The sequence below is a fragment of the Heptranchias perlo genome, chromosome 13 (assembly GCF_035084215.1).
Source record: "Heptranchias perlo isolate sHepPer1 chromosome 13, sHepPer1.hap1, whole genome shotgun sequence".
In the NCBI taxonomy this organism is placed as follows: Eukaryota; Metazoa; Chordata; class Chondrichthyes; order Hexanchiformes; family Hexanchidae; genus Heptranchias; species Heptranchias perlo.
In genome coordinates, this window is record NC_090337.1 from 195210 (window position 1) to 214528 (window position 19319).

Sequence of the window (19319 nt, forward strand, 5' to 3'; positions counted from 1 at the left end):
CTCCGCCCACTCACCCAGCCTGTCTATATCCCCTTGTAGGTTTTTTATGTCCTCCTCACTCTCTACTTTCCCTCCCATCTTTGTATCATCTGCAAACTTTGATATGTTACACTCGGTCCCCTCCTCCAAATCGTTAATATAGATTGTAAAGAGTTGGGGACCCAGCACCGACCCCTGCGGAACACCACTGGCTACTGGTTGCCAGTCCGAGAATGAACCATTTATCCCAACTCTCTGCTTCCTGTTAGATAACCAATCCTCCACCCATGCCAGAATATTACCCCCAATCCAGTGATTCTTTATCTTGAGCAATAATCTTTTATGTGGCACCTTGTCGAATGCCTTCTGGAAGTCCAAATACACTACGTCCACTGGATCCCCTTTATCCACCCTGTACGTTATCGGACCTACGTTTGCCTTAGCCACCCTTTTTCTTTTTATATAACTGTAGAAACTCTTGCTATCTGTTTTTATTTGTCAGACATGACTTCCCCTTTGTGAAGCCATGCTGACTTTGTCCTATTAAATTATGTTTATCCAAATGTTCTGCTACTGTCTCCTTAATAACAGACTCCAAAATTTTACCCGCCACAGATGTTAAGCTAACTGGTCTATAATTTCCAGCCTTCTGCCTACTACCCTTTTTAAATAAGGGTGTTACATTAGCAGTTTTTCAATCTGCCGGGACCTTTGCCGAGTCCAGAGAAATTTGGAAAATTATTACCAAAGCATCCACAATCCCTACTGCCACTTCCCTCAAGACCCTCGGATGTAAGCCATCAGGTCCAGGGGATTTATCCGCCTTGAGTCCCATTAATTTACTGAGTACCAATTCCTTAGTGATTTTAATCGTATTTAGCTCCTCCCCCCCGAGAGTCCCCTGTTTGTCCAGTGTTGGGATATTCTTAGTGTCCTCTACCGTAAAGACTGAAACAAAATATTTGTTCAGCATTTTTGCCATCTCCATGTTTCCCACCATTAATTTCCCGGTCTCATCCTCTAAAGGACCTACATTTGCCTTAGCCACCCTTTTTCTTTTTATATAACTATAGAAACTCTTGCTATCTGTTTTTATATTTTTTGCGAATTTATTTTCATAATCCATCTTCCCTTCCTTAATCAATCCTTTCGTTACTTTTTGCTGTCTTTTGAAGACTTCCCAATCTTCTATCCTCCCACTAAGTTTGGCTACCTTATATGTCCTTGTTTTTAGTCGGATACTATCCTTAATTTCTTTACTTAGCCACGGATGGCTGTCATTTCTTTTACACCCTTTTTTCCTCAGTGGAATATATTTGTTTTGAAAGTTGTAAAATAACTCCTTAAATGAACACCACTGCTCATGTACCTGAGCTGGCTCTATGCAAGAGCAATCCAGCTAGTCCCACTCCCCCACCTTATCCCCTTGGCTCTGCACATTTTTTTGTTTCAAGTACTTATCCTGTTCCTTTTGAAGGCCATGATTGAATCTGCCTCCACCACCCCCTCGGGCAGCGCATTCCAGATCCTAACCACTCGCTGCGTAAAAAAGTTTTTCCTCATGTCACCTTTGGTTCTTTTGCCAATCACCTTAAATCCACGCCTTCTGGTTCTTGACCCTTCCACAAATGGGAACAGTTTCTCTCCATCTACTCTGTCTAGAACATTCATGATTTTGAAATCTCCTTGCAACCTTCTCTGTTCCAAGAATAACAACCCCAGCTTCTCCAATCTATCCACGTAACTAAAGTCCCTCATCCCTGGAATCATTCCAGTAAATCTCTTCTGAACCCTCTCGAAGGTCTTCACATCCTTTCTAAAGTGCGGTGCCCAGAACTGGACACAATATTCCAGTTGTGGTCAAACCAGTGTTTTATAAAGGTTCATCATGACTTCCTTGCTTTTGGTAGTAATTTTCCAAAATTCTCTGGACTCTGCAAAGGTCCCAGCAGATTGGAAAACTGCTAATGTAACACCCTTATTTAAAAAGGGTAGTAGGCAGAAGGCTAGAAATTATAGATCAGTTAGCCTAACATCTGTGGTGGGTAAAATTTTGGAGTCTATTATTAAGGAGACAGTAGCGGAACATTTGGATAAACATAATTTAATAGGACAAAGTCAGCATGGCTTTACGAAGGGGAAGTCATGTCTGACAAATTTTCTTGAGTTCTTTAAGGACATAACGTACAGGGTGGATAAAGGGGAACCAGTGGACGTAGTGTATTTGGACTTCCAGAAGGCATTCGACAAGGTGCCACATAAAAGATTATTGCTCAAGATAAAGAATCACTGGATTGGGGGTAATATTCTGGCATGGGTGGAGGATTGGTTATCTAACAGGAAGCAGAGAGTTGGGATAAATGGTTCATTCTCGGACTGGCAACCAGTAGCCAGTGGTGTTCCGCAGGGGTCGGTGCTGGGTCCCCAACTCTTTACAATCTATATTAACGATTTGGAGGAGGGGACCGAGTGTAACATATCAAAGTTTGCAGATGATACAAAGATGGGAGGGAAAGTAGAGAGTGAGGAGGACATAAAAAACCTACAAGGGGATATAGACAGGCTGGGTGAGTGGGCGGAGATTTGGCAGATGCAATACAATATTGGAAAATGTGAGGTTATGCACTTTGGCAGGAAAAATCGGAGAGCAAGTTATTATCTTAATGGCGAGCAACTGGAAAGTACTGCAGTACAAAGGGATCTGGGGGTCCTAGTGCAAGAAAATCAAAAGGTTAGTTTGCAGGTGCAGCAGGTGATCAAGAAGGCCAACAGAATGTTGGCTTTTATTGCTAGGGGGATAGAATATAAAAACAGGGAGGTATTGCTGCAGTTATATAAGGTATTGGTGAGACCGCACCTGGAATACTGCATACAGTTTTGGTCTCCATACTTAAGAAAAGACATACTTGCTCTCGAGGCAGTACAAAGAAGGTTCACTCGGTTAATCGCGGGGATGAGGGGGTGGACATATGAGGAGAGGTTGAGTAGATTGGGACTCTACTCATTGGAGTTCAGAAGAATGAGAGGCGATCTTATTGAAACATATAAGATTGTGAAGGGGCTTGATTGGGTGGATGCGGTAAGGATGTTCCCAAGGATGGGTGAAACTAGAACTAGGGGGCATAATCTTAGAATAAGGGGCTGCTCTTTCAAAACTGAGATGAGGTGAAACTTCTTCACTCAGAGGGTAGTAGGTCTGTGGAATTTGCTGCCCCAAGAAGCTGTGGAAGCTACATCATTAAATAAATTTAAAACAGAAATAGACAGTTTCCGAGAAGTAAAGGGAATTAGGGGTTACGGGGAGCGGGCAGGAAATTGGACATGAATTTAGATTTGAGGTTAGGATCAGATCAGCCATGATCTTATTGAATGGCGGAGCAGGCTCGAGGGGCCGATTGGCCTACTCCTGCTCCTAGTTCTTATGTTCTTTTGTACTCTGTGCCTCTATTTATAAAGCCCAGGATCCTGTATGCTTTTTTAACCCCTTTCTCAACCTGCCCTGCCACCTTCAACGATTTGTGCACATATACCCTCAGATGCCTCTGTTCCTTTACCCCCTTTCGAGTTGTGCCCTCCAGTTTATATTGCCTCTCCTCATTTTTCCTATCGAAATGCATCATCTCACATTTTTCCGTATTAAACTTCATCTGCCACGTGTCCGCCCATTCCACCAGCCTGTCTATATCCTCTTGAAGTCTATCACTATCCTCCTCGCTGTTCACTACCCTTTCAAGTTTTGTGCCATCTGCAAATTTTGAAATTGTGCCCTGTGCACCCAAGTCCAAGTCATTAATATATATCAAGAAAAGCAATGGTCCCAGCACCGACCCCTGGGGAACACCACTGTACACCTCCCTCCAGTCCGCAAAACAACCGTTCACCACTACTCTGTTTCCTGTCATTTAACCAATTCTGTATCCATGTTGCTATTGCCCCCTTTATTCCATGGGCTGCAATCTTAATAGCAAGCCTACCATGTGGCACTTTATCAAACTTTTTAACAAAATAGACATTGAACCATGGAGGGAGATATTAGGAGGGGTGATAGGTTTTGTGAAAGTTTTTAAAGATATGTAGAGAAGAGGAGAAAGCTTGTGGGTGAAAGTTAGATGGGACGCACCAAAGAACAGGAGTCGGACAGAACATAAGAACATAAGAAATAGGAGCAGGAGTAGGCCATCTGGTCCCTTGAGCCTGCTTCGCCATTCAATCAGATCATGCTATCCTCTTTTTCTACTGTAAATGCCGACGCAAAGTAATTGTTCAACATGTCTGCCATTTCCCCATTGTCAATGACAATATCCCCACTTTCAGTTTTTAAGGGGCCAGCACTGCTCCTGACCACCCTCTTTTTCCTAATATAACTATAAAAGTTCTTCGTATTGATTTTGATATCCCTTGCAAGTTTCTTTTCATACTCTCTTTTTGTAGCTCTTACTATCAGTTTTGTGACTCTTTGTATCTTTCCCATTCGCCAGGATCTGTGCCATTTTTTGCCTTTTTGTATGCCCTTTCCTTGTGTCTTATACTGTCCCTTACCTCTTTGGTTGTCCATGGCTGTTTTTTTTGGCAAGTAGAGTTCTTGTCCCTCAGGGGTATAAACCAGTTCTGTATCACGTTAAATGTTTCTTTAAACATTTCCCACTGATCATCAGTCGTTTTACCAACTAACAGATTTGCCCAGTTTACTGTGGACAGTCTCTGTCTCATCCCATTGAAGTCGGCCTGACCCAAGTCTAGAATCTTAGCAGCTGATTCACTTTTTTTCCCTTTCAAACACTACATTGAACTCGATCATGTTATGATCGCTATTGGATAGATGTTCACGCACAGTTAAGCTGTTAACTAAATCTGGTTCATTGCTCATTACTAAATCTAGTATGGCTTGCCCCCCTTGTTGCCTCTAGGACATACTGCTGTAGAAAACTATCCTGGACACACAAGAAATTCACTACCTTTGACAGTTGCTAGTCTGCTTTTCCCAATCTATGTAAAGGTTATAGTCCCCCATTTAGGCCACTATGCCTTTGTTACATGCTTGTCTAATCTCTGCATTTATACAATCTAGCACTTCAGAGCTGCTGCCAGGGGCCCTATACACAATTCCCACTATAGTCTTAGATCCTTTCCTATTTCTCAAATTCAACCCATAAGGTCTCTGTTGGCTGCTTACCTCTCGTTATATCCTCCTTTATCATTGAAGTGATTTCATCTCTAATCACTAAGGCTACTCCTCCCCCCTGTTCCATTTTCCTATTTCTCCTGTAGGCCTTATAACCTGGTATATTTAGTTCCCAATCCTGACCATCCTCCAGCCATGTCTCAGTAATAGCTATCATGTCATACCCTCCAATTTGAATTTGCGCCTGTAGCTTGTTTAATTTATTCCTTATACTCCGTGCGTTTGTATATAGAACTCTTAGTTTGGGCCACACACCCGAGCCTGTCCTTCAGCTTTGATGCTGGGTTAATCGCTTTACACCTTCTAGTTTTCACTTTATTTGTAGTGCCTAAAGTACACTTTCCGCTGCTCTACGCTTTTCACTTTCACTTGTTCTTGAACAACTATTTGTATTTTAAATTTCCCCTGGGTCTTCCCCTCTCTTGCTGCTCTCAACTTTACTCCCTTCTGACTCCCCGCTCAGGTTCCCATCCCCCTGCCACTCTAGTTTAAACCTTCCCCAACAGCAGTAGCAAACCCCCCTGCAAGGATATTAGTCCCGGATCTGTTGAGGTGCAACCCGTCCGGCTTGTACAGGTCTCACCTTCCCCAGAATCAGTCCCAATTCCTTACATCTTGATGGTGTAACTGTTATTCAGGATGTTTGTGCACAACTGAAAATATTTGTGCTCCATCAGTGTGACAATAGTGAGCTGTTTATAATATCGGTGTGTTCTGGTAAATTGCAAACACAACATATTTACTTTAAACCGCACCTTGCAGTAAGAACATAAGAAATAGGAGCAGGAGTCGGCCATATGGCCCCTCGAGCCTGCTCTGCTTATCAATCAGATCATGGCTGATCTTCGATCTCAACTCCACTTTCCCGCCCGATCCCCATATCCCATGATTCCCCTATAGTTCAAAAATCTATCGATCTCAGCCTTGAATATACTCAACCACTCAGCATCCACAGCCCTCTGGGGTAGAGAATTCCAAAGATTCACAATCCTCTGCATGAAGAAATTCCTCCAAATATCAGTCTTGAATGGCCGACTCCTTATCCTGTGACTATGTCCCTTAGTTCTAGACTCTCTAGCCAAGGGAAACAATCTCTTAGCATCTACCCTGTCAAGCCCCCTAATCTTTTCTGTTTCAATGAGATCACCTCTCATTCTTCTGAACTCCAGAGAGAATAGGCCCATTCTACTCAGTCTCTCCTCATAGGACAACCCTCTCATCCCAGGAATCAATCTAGTGAACCTTCATTGTACTGCCTCCAAGGCAAGTATATCCTTCCTTAGATAAGGAGACCAAAACTGTACACAGTACTCCAGGTGAGGTCTCACTAAAGCCCTGTACAACAGTAGTAAGACTTCCTTACTCTTGTACTCCAACCCTCTTGCAATAAAGACCAACATGCTATTTGCTTTCCTAATTGCCTGTTGTACCTGCATATTACCTTTTTGTGTTTCTTGTATGAGGACACCCAAATCTCACTGAGCACCAACATTTAATAGTTTATCACTATTTTAAAAATATTCCGTTTTTCTATTCTTCCTACCAAAGTGAATAACCTCACATTTCCCCACATTTTACTCCATCTGCTACCTCCTTGCCCACTCACTTAACCTGTCTATATCCCTTTGCAGACTCTTTGTGCCCTCCTCACTGCTTACTTTCCCACCTAACTGTATTGTCAGCAAACTTGGATACATTACACTCTGTCCCTTTATCTAAGTCATTAATATAGATTGTAAATAGCTGAGGCCCAAGCACTGATCCTTGCAGCACCCCACTAGTTACAGCCTGACAACCTGAGAATGATCTGTTTATCCCTACTCTCTGTTTTCTGTCCGTTAACCAATCCTCTATCCATGATAATATGTTACCCCCAACCCCATGAACCCTTACCTTGTGTAACAACCTTTTGTGTGGCACCTTATCGAATGCCTTTTGAAAATCTGAATATACGACATCCATTGATTCCCCTTTATCTACCCTGCTAGTTACATCCTCAAAAAACTCTAATAAATTTGTCAAACATGATTTCTCTTTTATAAAACCATGTTGACTCTGCCTAATCATATTATGATTTTCTAAGTGCCCTGTTACCACTTCCTTAATAATGGATTCCAGCATTTTCCCGACGACTGATGTCAGGCTAACCAGCCTGTGGTTCCCTGTTTTCTCTCTCTCCCTCCCTTCTTGAATAGCGGGGTAATTGAAGGCATTTTTCTGATTTCCTATTCCCAGCTGCCTTGTTACCGTACTTGCCAACTCTAGAGGAGCTGGACTTGTCGTGGAACGAGTTAATTGGTGGAACTCTGAAACTGCTGACCAATCACCTGCAACACGTCCCCAAACTGAGGGTTCTCAAACTGGACAGTTGTAGACTCTCGGAACATGACATATCCGCCTTGGGTAAGTGCAGTTGGATCACTGGGTACCAGCAGTGAACTGGAAATCAGCACTGTGGTAATAGGAATCAGGATTGTACCTAATCAATCAATAAATAGTTTTCTCAAATTTCTCCCTTTCCTGGAAACATGGACTCTCCCTGGGGTACAGTTCCTGAAGATGCTGTCTCTCCCTGGGGTACAGTTCCTGAAGGTGCCGACTCTCCCTGGGGTACAGTTCCTGAAGGTGCTGACTCTCCCTGGGGTACAGTTCCTGAAGGTGCCGACTCTCCCTGGGGTACAGTTCCTGAAGGTGCTGACTCTCCCTGGGGTACAGTTCCTGAAGGTGCCGACTCTCCCTGGGGTACAGTTCCTGAAGGTGCTGACTCTCCCTGGGGTACAGTTCCTGAAGGTGCTGACTCTCACTGGGGTACAGTTCCTGAAGGTGCTGACTCTCCCTGGGGTACAGTTCCTGAAGATGCTGTCTCTCCCTGGGGTACAGTTCCTGAAGGTGCCGACTCTCCCTGGGGTACAGTTCCTGAAGGTGCTGACTCTCCCTGGGGTACAGTTCCTGAAGGTGCTGACTCTCACTGGGGTACAGTTCCTGAAGGTGCCGACTCTCCCTGGGGTACAGTTCCTGAAGGTGCCGACTCTCACTGGGGTACAGTTCCTGAAGGTGCCGACTCTCACTGGGGTACAGTTCCTGAAGGTGCCGACTCTCCCTGGGGTACAGTTCCTGAAGGTGCCGACTCTCCCTGGGGTACAGTTCCTGAAGGTGCCGACTCTCACTGGGGTACAGTTCCTGAAGGTGCCGACTCTCCCTGGGGTACAGTTCCTGAAGGTGCCGACTCTCCCTGGGGTACAGTTCCTGAAGGTGCCGACTCTCACTGGGGTACAGTTCCTGAAGGTGCCGACTCTCCCTGGGGTACAGTTCCTGAAGGTGCCGACTCTCACTGGGGTACAGTTCCTGAAGGTGCCGACTCTCCCTGGGGTACAGTTCCTGAAGGTGCCGACTCTCCCTGGGGTACAGTTCCTGAAGGTGCCGACTCTCCCTGGGGTACGGTTCAATCCATCAGCCGCTCTCATCCCACTCTCACTTTGGCCAACTTTCTTTCCAGGACCTAATCTTGTTGCCCTTCCCCCTTCCCCCTTCCCCCTTCCGACCGTTGCCCGCCCCCACTCTTCCCACCAGCACCTTGTTTGGAAGATGTTGGGCTGATCCACTCCCCACCACCCCAGGAACACACATGCTCTGATGGACTGCACCATTTCTGGGTCAATATATATGAGATCTAATAACAAAGAGAACAGCAATAATGTTAATAATTTATTGATGATTAATACAAAGATATAGAATTAATTTATATTTCTAACATGATAAATCTTTCTTTCTACAAATATTCATCAGGAAATTAAATGGAGAACTAATAGTGGAATTCTGTTGCAGGTGTTTCAGTCCAACTCCTGCTCAATATTGAAGAGATTGATTTATCCTGGAATGTGGATTTGGGAGGGAATCTGTCTCACTTTACTCAGGGATTTGAGCGGGATTGTAAGCTGAAGATTCTAAAACTGATTGATTGTAACCTAACGGCAGGAGATGGCGTGGCACTGGGTAATAATCGCTCACAAGAATTGAAGGAACTCTTTTTGTTCAGAATTTTTGTCTTGTAAACAAGTGTCTCAGGAAGGTTGTGTTATCAGTAATAGCAAGCAAAAATCATGCTTTTGAAAATTTAAAGTTTTACCTTGTCATTGTTTTTCTAAAAGAAGCAGATAATTGAAATTTAAAAATGAAGTTTTTTTTAAGATGAATTACTGTCAGTTCACTGGACTTGAAAAATGTGTCAAAGTCCAGCAGAATTGCTGCTGGATCCACATGAATAATCAGTCAAGGAGAATGTGAGGCCAGTTCCAGGAACGACTGTCCCTCAAGTTATTTTTTTCTCTTTCTCACCCAGTGATTGGGCTGAGATCAAGAACTTTGCAGCACCAGAGATTCAGAATGGAGTTCTGCCCCCAGAAGGGGAGGAGTTTCAGGTTAAATTACCCTGTCTATAAATGTGGCTTTGCCAGTATCACCCTCATCTTAAGAATAAATGTAAAGAAAGAAAGACTTGCATTTATATAGCACCTTTCACAACCTCAGGATGTCCCAAAGCGCTTTACAGCCAATGAAGTACTTTTGAAGTGTAGTCAATGTTGTAATGTAGGAAACCCGGCAGCCAATTTGTGCACAGCAAGATCCCACAAACAAGTGAGATAAATGAGCAGACCATATCTTCAAGTGATGATGGTTAAGGAATTAATATTGGCCAGCACACCGGGGGGAACTCCCCTGCTCCTCTTCGAATAGTTCCATGGGATTGACTATAGTGATCACTGGTGCTGGATTGGTGATTTACTATAGTGATCACTGGTGCTGGATTGGTGATTTACTATAGTGATCACTGGGCGCTGGATTGGTGATTTACTATAGTGATCACTGGGCGCTGGATTGGTGATTTACTATAGTGATCACTGGGCGCTGGATTGGTGATTTACTATAGTGATCACTAGTGCTCGATTGGTGACTTTTTTTTATTCGTTCGTGGGATGTGGGTGTCGCTGGGAAGGCTGGCATTTATTGCCAATCCCTAATTGCCCTTGAGAAGGTGGTGGTGAGCCGCCTTCTTGAACCGCTGCAGTCCGTGTGGTGAAGGTTCTCCCACAGTGCTGTTAGGAAGGGAGTTCCAGGATTTTGACCCAGCGACTATAGTGATCACTGGTGCTGGATTGGTGATTGGCTATAGTGATCACTGGTATTATTAATCTCCACAGAATTGTGCTTTACCCTATGCTAATATTTTTTTTAATTCTATACGGATAGGAGAGTAATGTTCTTACTGAAAATAATCCCAAAGTTTTCCTTTTGCTATGAGCAATGATGGGTCTGCCTGTCCATACTGAAGACAAGCTCACATTCCTCTGCATGTTCTCCTAATCCAGTCTCGCTCTACCCAGTGTTATTTTGAACCTTTCTGTTTAAATGCGATCCATCATTCTCGGTTAGATAAATCAGTGAAAATAGGAACTCTGAATTGTATAGTCATTTGTATCTTGAGCTCCAACTTGTTCTTGTTTCTGTTCTAAAGCACAGGTTTTGTCTGTGACCACAAAATTGGAAGTTCTGGATCTCTCCATGAATAAAAGCGTGGGGAGTAGTTTGGAAATCTTATTTCGGGAGCTGAGGAATGTACCTCATCTGCAAGTGTTAAAGTTGCATATGTGTGGACTGACACGGGACAACGTCCAGGCTTTAGGTAATATCTCTAATGTAGTAATGAGGCAATATCAGTTTGTCCTCTTGTATTTCTTAGTTGTCTTCACCTTACCTATCCTCTCCTCTCCGTCTTCTCTCTCCTCTTTCCTCCTACTGAAATTGTGCAGCACAGTACACAGATGATGCTGGATGTCTTGTCACTGCTTTTGATCAAGACTCTTCCCCTGATCTGTTGAATCACTACTAGAAGATGCCATTGGCTTGTTCAACCTGAATGAGTGGATTGATGGGCTTCCTTGTTCCTGCATTCTGAGTCTGATGATCTGTTTCTCAAGAAGGCTCTCAATTTCAACTTCCAGGAAATGTTCCAGGGTTTTGCTTCTACTAATTACCTGATTGTTTAGTCCATGTATTGATTATTCTTTGTGTATGAACAACAATTTCCTGATATCTGTCCTAAATTTGCTTTTTTCTTGTTTGAACCTGTGGTCCCCTTGTTCTACTCTCAATTCAATTTAATCCATTTTTCCAGATTTACCTTTCCCAAACCATTTACTGTCTATAAGATCAGATCTCAGACATTCCCCTTCCAAGAGTGAAAAGCTGATGGGCGCTAAATTGGACCGCGTAGCTCCCGTTGTTTCGGCACTACCCGGCCTCTCGAACATCCAAGATGGTATCTTGGATGCGCACGCACGTTGCCAACGTGATGTGCACCGGAAGCCATCTGGGTGTAGGAGTTAGCGCAGGTGCAAATTCTGAACGCTGGCTGCATATAAAGTAGGGAGAAAATGGAAACGATCAGTGTGTGACACTGATTTAAAGTGATAGACACCATTTTGGGACTTATCGCTCAATTTAACGCACAGTCTTAACCTCGACCATCTGAACGTGTCTGAGAGTGCCTGGAGGACCCCCCCACCAGCGCTATTTAAAGGGACCATGCAGGATTCACAGGTTAGTGGCTGGATTATTGCTTCTGGCTGCCGAGACATTTCTACCTGTTTTTGGAGGTCTCCTATACTTGAATACTAGGACGCAGGGACATAGCCTAACATTTAGAGCCAGGATGTGCAGGAGTGAAGTTAGGAAACTCTTCTACATGAAAAGGGTGGGAGAAGTTTGGGAAGTTCTTCTGCAAACGGCAGTTGATGCTAGCTCAATTGTGAATTCTAAATCTGAGATTGATAGATTTCTGTGAACCAAGGGTATTAAGGGATATGGGGCTAAGACGGGTATATGGAGTTAGGTCACAGGTCCACCATGATCTCACTGAATGGTGGAACAGGCTCGAGGGGCTAAATGCCACTGCCATTAGCTACCTCCTGATATGCGCCACCTTCTCCTGCAAGAAAGCGGGACGTGTGTCTGGGTGATGTGCCTGTCATGGTTGAATAGCTGCCAGTGTGTGTGGCCTGTGAGTTGTGGGTGGGCGGCTTGAAACAGTGATAACGTGTAAGGGGGAGAGGAAGCATCTGATTGTCAGAGTTGAGTACTGATGGAAAGAGTTTGTTGGTGGGTGGGTGATGGGGGGTTTAGTCCGTGGAGGAGTGGATGCGGCTCGTGGTGCAGTTGGTAGGAGACGCCACTTGACAGTTGACCTCGCTCATCTTGACCACTCATGTCAAAGCATTGAACTTCTTCCTGCACTGCATCCATGTTCATGATGCTGTGAGCCTGGCATTGACTTCATTCCCTGCTGCCTCCCACCACCTTCTCGAGGGCAATTAGGGATGGGCAATAAATGCCGGCCTTGCCAGCGACGCCCACATCCCGTGAACGAATTTTTAAAAAAAATGTCTGGAGGGCCTCTTGCCCTCCTCCGGGCGGATCTAGGATGCCCCTCCTTCTGTCCACCTCTTGCATCAAGGCCTCTAGTGCATCAGCAGAGAACCTTGGTGTACGCACTCTCGCAGACCTGGTACCAACTCAGATCGGCAGATTGGTGAGGTCTGGTGTGCAGATTAGAGGATGTGGGATTTGGTAGCTCGCAACCTTTATTCAATGTTTTAACATAATTCTTCAGTGTGTACACATAAGGACGGGACCTACATATGTGTTTTACGTGTGTGATGTCTGATCTCCGTTCAGACTCCGTGCCGACAGCAGACTATTATTTTTAGCAAATAACAGGAACTGGCTACCTTTAAGAGATTTGAAGAGACATCCTCCCTTTAAGAGATTGGGGCTCCCCTGCTGGTGGTAAGTACGAATTACATTGAATCGACTTGCAAGGCCTGGATTTGAACGCAGATTGACGGTGATTACTGATGCCGGATGAAGTTCTCATTCTGCCTATGCGAGGGCCATTGGGCGCGGGTTTACAGCTACCTACGCCTAATAATAGGCCCTGTCGAATTTTCCCATGTATCTCCAACTGTCCTCCTAACTCAGACCTCGAACAATAGGAATCAGTCTTGGCTCTTTACACTGACTCCAATCCTTGAATGTCCCCCATGTGCTTCAGTGGCACGGTACTCAGGTTGGTCTGACCACATAACACATTTGATTTCAACTTCCTCTGACTTTTATCCTACTGCTCTGCACAGTTTTTTTAAATATATTTCACAATAAACTTTATTCATAAAATTTGTAAAGGTACATACAATGCAATTCAAGTCATGCTTCAAACAATACAATACAGGTCATACAATTTGCAACGGTACTTACAGTACAAATCAACGGCCCTGGTACAATCAAAAATATGCACCATACATTGTAGGTACAGCTCATGGCACCCTAGGGTGCCTCATTACATTATAGTCGTTACCGGTTACAGATACTGTGCACAGTGTTACGTTCATTAATAATTTACATTCTGCCCAAGGGGGTTTTCCCCTAATTCCAGTGTCTCTGTATACAATGGCAGGAGGGCTCTAAACCCATAAAGCCTTTGTGTAGGTTGCACCTCACTTCAGTGCGTCACACAGCATATTTTCCTGCACCTTGGAGTGTGCCAGGTGGCAACGCTCGGTCGTGGACAGCTCCTTCAGCTGGAAGACCAGCAAGTTTCAGGCGGACCAAAGGGCCTCCTTCACCGAGTTGATGGTCTTCCAGCCGCGGGTGATATCTGCCTTGCTGTGCGTCCCGGCGAACAGCCTGTAGAGCACAGCTTCCTGTGTTACCGAAATGTTTGGGATGAACCGGGACAGATACCAACGCGTCTCTCTCCACATCTTCTGCGCAAAGAGGCAACCCATCAGGAGGTGGAGGTGGACGACGGTCTCTTCCCCGCCGCAGCCTCGAGGTCAGCTCGTAGTGGCGCTGAGATTCCGTGATTGTTGGAAGGACCCCACTGGGAGGGACCTTCTCACAACCATCCAGGCTACATCCTGGTGCCTGTTGGTCAGTTCCGGCAACAAGAAATGGTCTCGACCGTCTGGTCGGGGAAGGAAACGATTGAGTCTACCCTCTCAGTTCCTTGCAGGACTCTGAGAAAGTTTCGTGTCGACCACTGTCTGACGGCCTTGTGGTTGAAGGGATTCCTCCTCAGGAACTTCTCCACCTGGGACAGGTTTTCGGGGGGTGGGTATGGGGGACTGCCCAGCTGCTCTGCACAGTTCAATATTGGCTTTGTTGATTGTTGCTCTGCAGTAGAAGAACATGTTGAGTGTCGAGTCTATGACCTCCCTAGGCCTCTTAATGTCATCCTTGGCTATTTCAGAACCATGGAAAAAGTCCGTGTATTGCCCATTTTCATTTCTGCATGCAGTACTTTTCACTTGTCTGCATTAAATTCCATCTGTCATTGTTTAATCCACATACAGATTTTGTCCAGCTCTGCCTGTAGTTTCTGAACAGCTTCCTCCTAGTTTTGGTTCAATTGCAAATTTGAGTAATTTGCATAGAGTTTGATTCCAAGTCATTGATGTAAATTAGAAACAGTAGTGGCCCCAATCCCAATCCCTGGGATATCTACTCCTTTCCCACTGACCTGATGTAACTTCTCTAATCATTTGTTCTTTTCTACTATTCACACAATGTATTATTCACATACAAGATTTACACTGAATTCCCATAGTTTTAAACTTAAATAACAGTCTTTAGTGTGAAATTTTGTCGAGTGCCTTCGAAGACTAGGTCGAACACATCTACAGGCTTACCACAGTCTATTTGAAATGTCACTTCTCAAAGAAGTCAAGGAAGTTGGTCAGACTTCTTCCATGTTGACTCTGCTTCATGTACCACTGCTTAATTTACTTCTGCCAATTTTTGGGCCATTTTAGAGCACTTCATCTGTGTTGTACCTCGCAACCTTGTGGACCAATGTCCTATGTTGCACTTTAACAAAAGCTTAGCTGAAATCTAAATAAACATCATCCACTGAGTCATCCTTGTCCACAAGGTTCTTTTTATCTGAGCTCTGAGATTCATCAGTCTTGATCTCCCTCTCAAGTAGCCATGCTGGCTCCCTTTTTATAAATTTTTATTTCTTCCGGTGATTCTTCATTTTTTCCTTCAGGTTGCCTCCAGTATTTTCCCTGCAGTGGATGCCAGGCTGACTGGCCTGTAGTTCTCTGCGTTATCTCTTGGCATCACATTCCTTTTTCCCCCCCCCAATTTTCAGACACCATGCCCATATCCAAGGATTCTCTAAATATACCCATTAGAACATCTTAAGTTTCATTTGCTACTTCCTTAAGTACCTGGGGTACAATTCATCTGGACCTGGGTCTTGGTTATCTTTAGCCCATCCGTCACCTCTTCATCGGTTACATTTGGCAGGGGGATGGGCACCAGGATGAAACTGTTGTTTCCATCCCTCCACCTCAGCTTTAGCTGCTTGGGCTTCTCCCTCTCTCTTACTCTTTTCATTAGCCAATTTTTCGCACTGTAACTGATATAGGTTCATGTGCATCAAATCCGCACTTCTCTGTCCCTTTAGATCATTAACCTTCTCACTAAGGCGGACTATCTCCTCACGGAGTTTTTTATTCTCTTCCTCTAGTATGTCCCATTCTATCCATTCCTCAAGTAAACATCCGACCGCTACGGACTTCTGTACCTTTTTAAATTTCTTATCTGACATCTTTGTTTGCACAATTCTCCAAAGGGCCTCCCCAGCGGGTTTTCCCTTGTCTCCAATGTGACCTGCACATTCCCCGTATTGCGGCCACTTCCCTATTGCGTATTTTTGGAGGAGTCCCTTCCAGTCAAAATGGCCCAAGTCCCCAGTACTTGGAGATTCCCCTTTATTCGTCATCTTATGTTAGTAGCTATGAATTAACCCAAACTCCTGTTCTCTGTGTACTTTGCCAATTCGGTTCGGCTCGAGTCTTCCGCTGACGGAGAGATTTATTCTCGCGCCCACCCAGGGACGCCAAATATGGTGACCGGGCACCGGTTACGGTTATTGGCTTAGTACAAAGAGGAGAAGAGTCAATTCTCTCTTAACTCACAATTCGCTTTATTCATGTCGTTAGATCAAAACATTAGAGAGGAGCAACAAGGTGCACAGAGGACTGGGGAGGGGGGCAAATAGTTCAGAAATAGGGGGATCAAACGGGGCAAATGCGAGGCAGTCAAAGATGGGTTTGAAGTGCATGTGCGTAAATGCACATTGAGTGGTAAATAAGGTTGGTGAGCTGCAGGCTCATGAGAATATGATATAGCGGCAATAACAGAGACCTGGCTCAAAGAAAGGGACAATTGGGAACTTAATATTCCTGGCTACAAGGTATTCAGGAAAGATAGGGCGGGGGTGGGTGGCAGCATTGATCAAAGAAACTATTATAGCACTGGAAAGGGATGATGTAGTTGAGGGTCAAATTTGGTTAGAATTAAGGAACATTAGAGGAGCTATTACACTACTGGGTGTAGACTATAGGCCACCAAACGGTGGGAAGGAGATAGAGGAGCAAATTTCCAGGCTAATTACAGAAAGATACAAGAACTATAGGGTAGTGATAATGGGGGACTCAATTATCCCAATTTAGACTGGGACAGGATCAGTGTAAAGGGCAAAGAGGAAGAGGAATTCCTGAAATATGTACAAGAGAACTTTCTTGATCAGTGTATTTCTAGCCCAATGAGGAAGGAAGCCATGCTGGATCTAGTTCAGGGGAATGAAGTATAGGCAAGTGGAACATTAACTTGATTGAATGCCTTGATGAAGTGACAGGGCGGGTTGATGAAGATAGTGCAGTTGATGTTTCAGTGAGCGAGCATTTCGGGAACAGTAATCATCATATCATCAGATTTAGAAGGTTATGGAAAAGGACAAGGAACAATCAAGCATAAAAATACTTAACTGGAGGAGGGCAAATTTCAGTGCATTAAAAAGAGATCTTGCCCTGGTGGATTGGAATCAAAAATTGGTAGATAAAACGGTAAATGGGAGGCCTTCAAAGAGGAGATAGTTTGGGTATAAAGAAGACATATTCCCACGAGGGAGAAAGAAGGGCATCCAAAGCTAGAGCTCCCTGAATGACGAAAGATAGAGACCAAAATTGTACACAATACTCCAGGTGCGGTCTCACCAAGGCCCTATATAATTGCAGTAAGACATCTTTACTCCTGTACTCAAATCCTCTTGTAACAAAGGCCAACATACCATTTGCCTTCCTAATTGCTTGCTGTACCTGCATGTTAGCTTCAGTGACTCATATACAAGGACACCCAGGTCCCTTTGAACATCAACAATTCCCAATCTCTCACCTTTTTAAAAAAAATATTTTGTCATTTCTGTTTTTCCTACCAAAGTGGATAACTTCACATTTTTCCACATTATATTCCATCTGTCATGTTCTTGCCCACTCACTTAGCCTGTCTATATCACCTTGAAGCCTCTTTGCATCCTCCTCACAACTCACATTCCCACCTAGTTTTGTGTCAACAGCAAACTTGGAAATATTACATTTGGTCCCCTCATCTAAATCATTGATATATATTGTGAATAGCTGGGGCCCGAGCACTGATCCCTGCGGTACCCCACTAGTCACAGTCTGCCAACCTGAAAAAGACCCGTTTATTCCTAATCTCTGTTTTCTGTCTGTTAACCAATTCTCAATCCATGCCAGTATATTACCCCCAATTCCACGTGCTCTAACTGTTCACCAACCTGCTGTGTGGGACCTTATTGAAAGCCTTTTGAAAATCCAAATACACCACATCCACTGGTTCCCCCTTATCTATTCTACTAGTTACATCCTCAAAGAACTCCAAGGCATCTGTCTTCAGAAGAGGATGATGCAAATGTAGCAGTAAAAGAGGAAGTAGTAGCAAAGGAAAATCATGTTTGGATATCTTGATTGAGTTCTTTGAAGTAATGGAGAGGGTTGATGAGGGTAGTGTGGTTGGGTGTGTATATGAACTTTCAAAAGGCATTTGATAAAGTACCACCTAGCAGACTTGTTAGCAAAATTTAAAGTCCACTGGATTAAAGGGACAGTAGCAACTTGGATACAAAATTGGATAAGGGACAGACTGGTGAAAAGGGCAGACACATGGCAGATGAAATTTAATGCAGAGAAATGTGAAGTGATTGAACAAACTTATGAATTGATCTTTCCTTAAACAAAAAGTTCTTGCAATGTCCCTATTGACCGAATTCCAAATCTGACATATTGTCCTCTATCAATTTTAAAAAAACCTGTTTGTTTCAACTTCTGCAGGTAATGCACTGGAGCACATACCTGCCATGAAGAAGATGTTTTTCTCCTGTAATGACATTGGCGGTGGCTTCAAGGAGGCAGCATCTCATTTATTGAACTTCACGCAGCTCCAAGTGTTCGATGTCCATCGGTGCTCATTGACTGAAGACGATATTTCTGCTCTGAGTGAGTAAAGTTCAAATCAGCCCCCCTGTTACTATTCCAGCCTAGCCGGACTCGACACATCTACAAGAGTAAGTCGTACAGAGAATGTTTTCGGAGCAGAGGCTGTATTTATGAGCTCATCAAGAAAGAGTGCTGGAAGAATGGAACATCTTCCCACTTTCTATAGTCCATGTCAGTCTGAGCAGTCTCGGGAGGGGTGTCGCACTGTAGGGGGTGAAGGGAAACTCGACATCTCTGTTCCAATCTCTGAATAGTGCCCTGCCTACACCAGTGTGACGTTTTTCCATTCTCCCTTATTCACCCTCCGGGCCTCTGCTCGCAAGGAACTGGATTGAGATAAAATTTGCCAAGGCTCATTGCCATCGGGCAGGACTGGGTTCGGCCCGGCGTCTGGTCGCGCTGTGAGGCCCGGCGTCTGGTCGCGCTGTGAGGCCCGGCGTCTGGTCGCGCTGTGAGGCCCGGCGTCTGGTCGCGCTGTGAGGCCCGGCGTCTGGTCGCGCTGTGAGGCCCGGCGTCTGGTCGCGCTGTGAGGCCCGGCGTCTGGTCGCGCTGTGAGGCCCGGCGTCTGGTCGCGCTGTGAGGCCCGGCGTCTGGTCGCGCTGTGAGGCCCGCTCATGGTTTATGTTCCAAAGTGTATTTCGTTTCAAGATAATTGATCAGTTTGGAAGGGATTAAGTTAGTGAGGGGCAGTCAAATTACACCTACAGTGAAACCATGGAACAGTTCCAGTTGGCCATAAT

At 44.6% G+C, this 19319-nt stretch overlaps 1 protein-coding gene and 1 long non-coding RNA gene across 3 annotated transcripts in view; both read left to right on the plus strand.

Annotated features, from left to right (window-relative positions):
• Positions 1 to 19319, plus strand: part of LOC137331203 (leucine-rich repeat-containing protein 31-like) — a 49424-nt gene that overhangs the window by 12468 nt on the left and 17637 nt on the right. The window contains exons 4-7 of the mRNA XM_067994815.1: positions 7397 to 7564; positions 8987 to 9154; positions 10674 to 10841; positions 18415 to 18579. Of these exons, the coding sequence (XP_067850916.1) occupies positions 7397 to 7564; positions 8987 to 9154; positions 10674 to 10841; positions 18415 to 18579 (669 nt within the window). The remainder of the gene's footprint in view (positions 1 to 7396; positions 7565 to 8986; positions 9155 to 10673; positions 10842 to 18414; positions 18580 to 19319) is intronic.
• LOC137331204 (uncharacterized) lies at positions 7727 to 8604 on the plus strand. 2 transcript variants are annotated; one of them, XR_010965391.1, is made up of 3 exons: positions 7727 to 7786; positions 7820 to 7918; positions 8051 to 8604. It is a non-coding gene; the product is annotated as an uncharacterized lncRNA (long non-coding RNA). The 2 variants fall into 2 exon arrangements; XR_010965390.1 differs by having other exon boundaries at positions 7733 to 7918; positions 8051 to 8083; positions 8150 to 8604.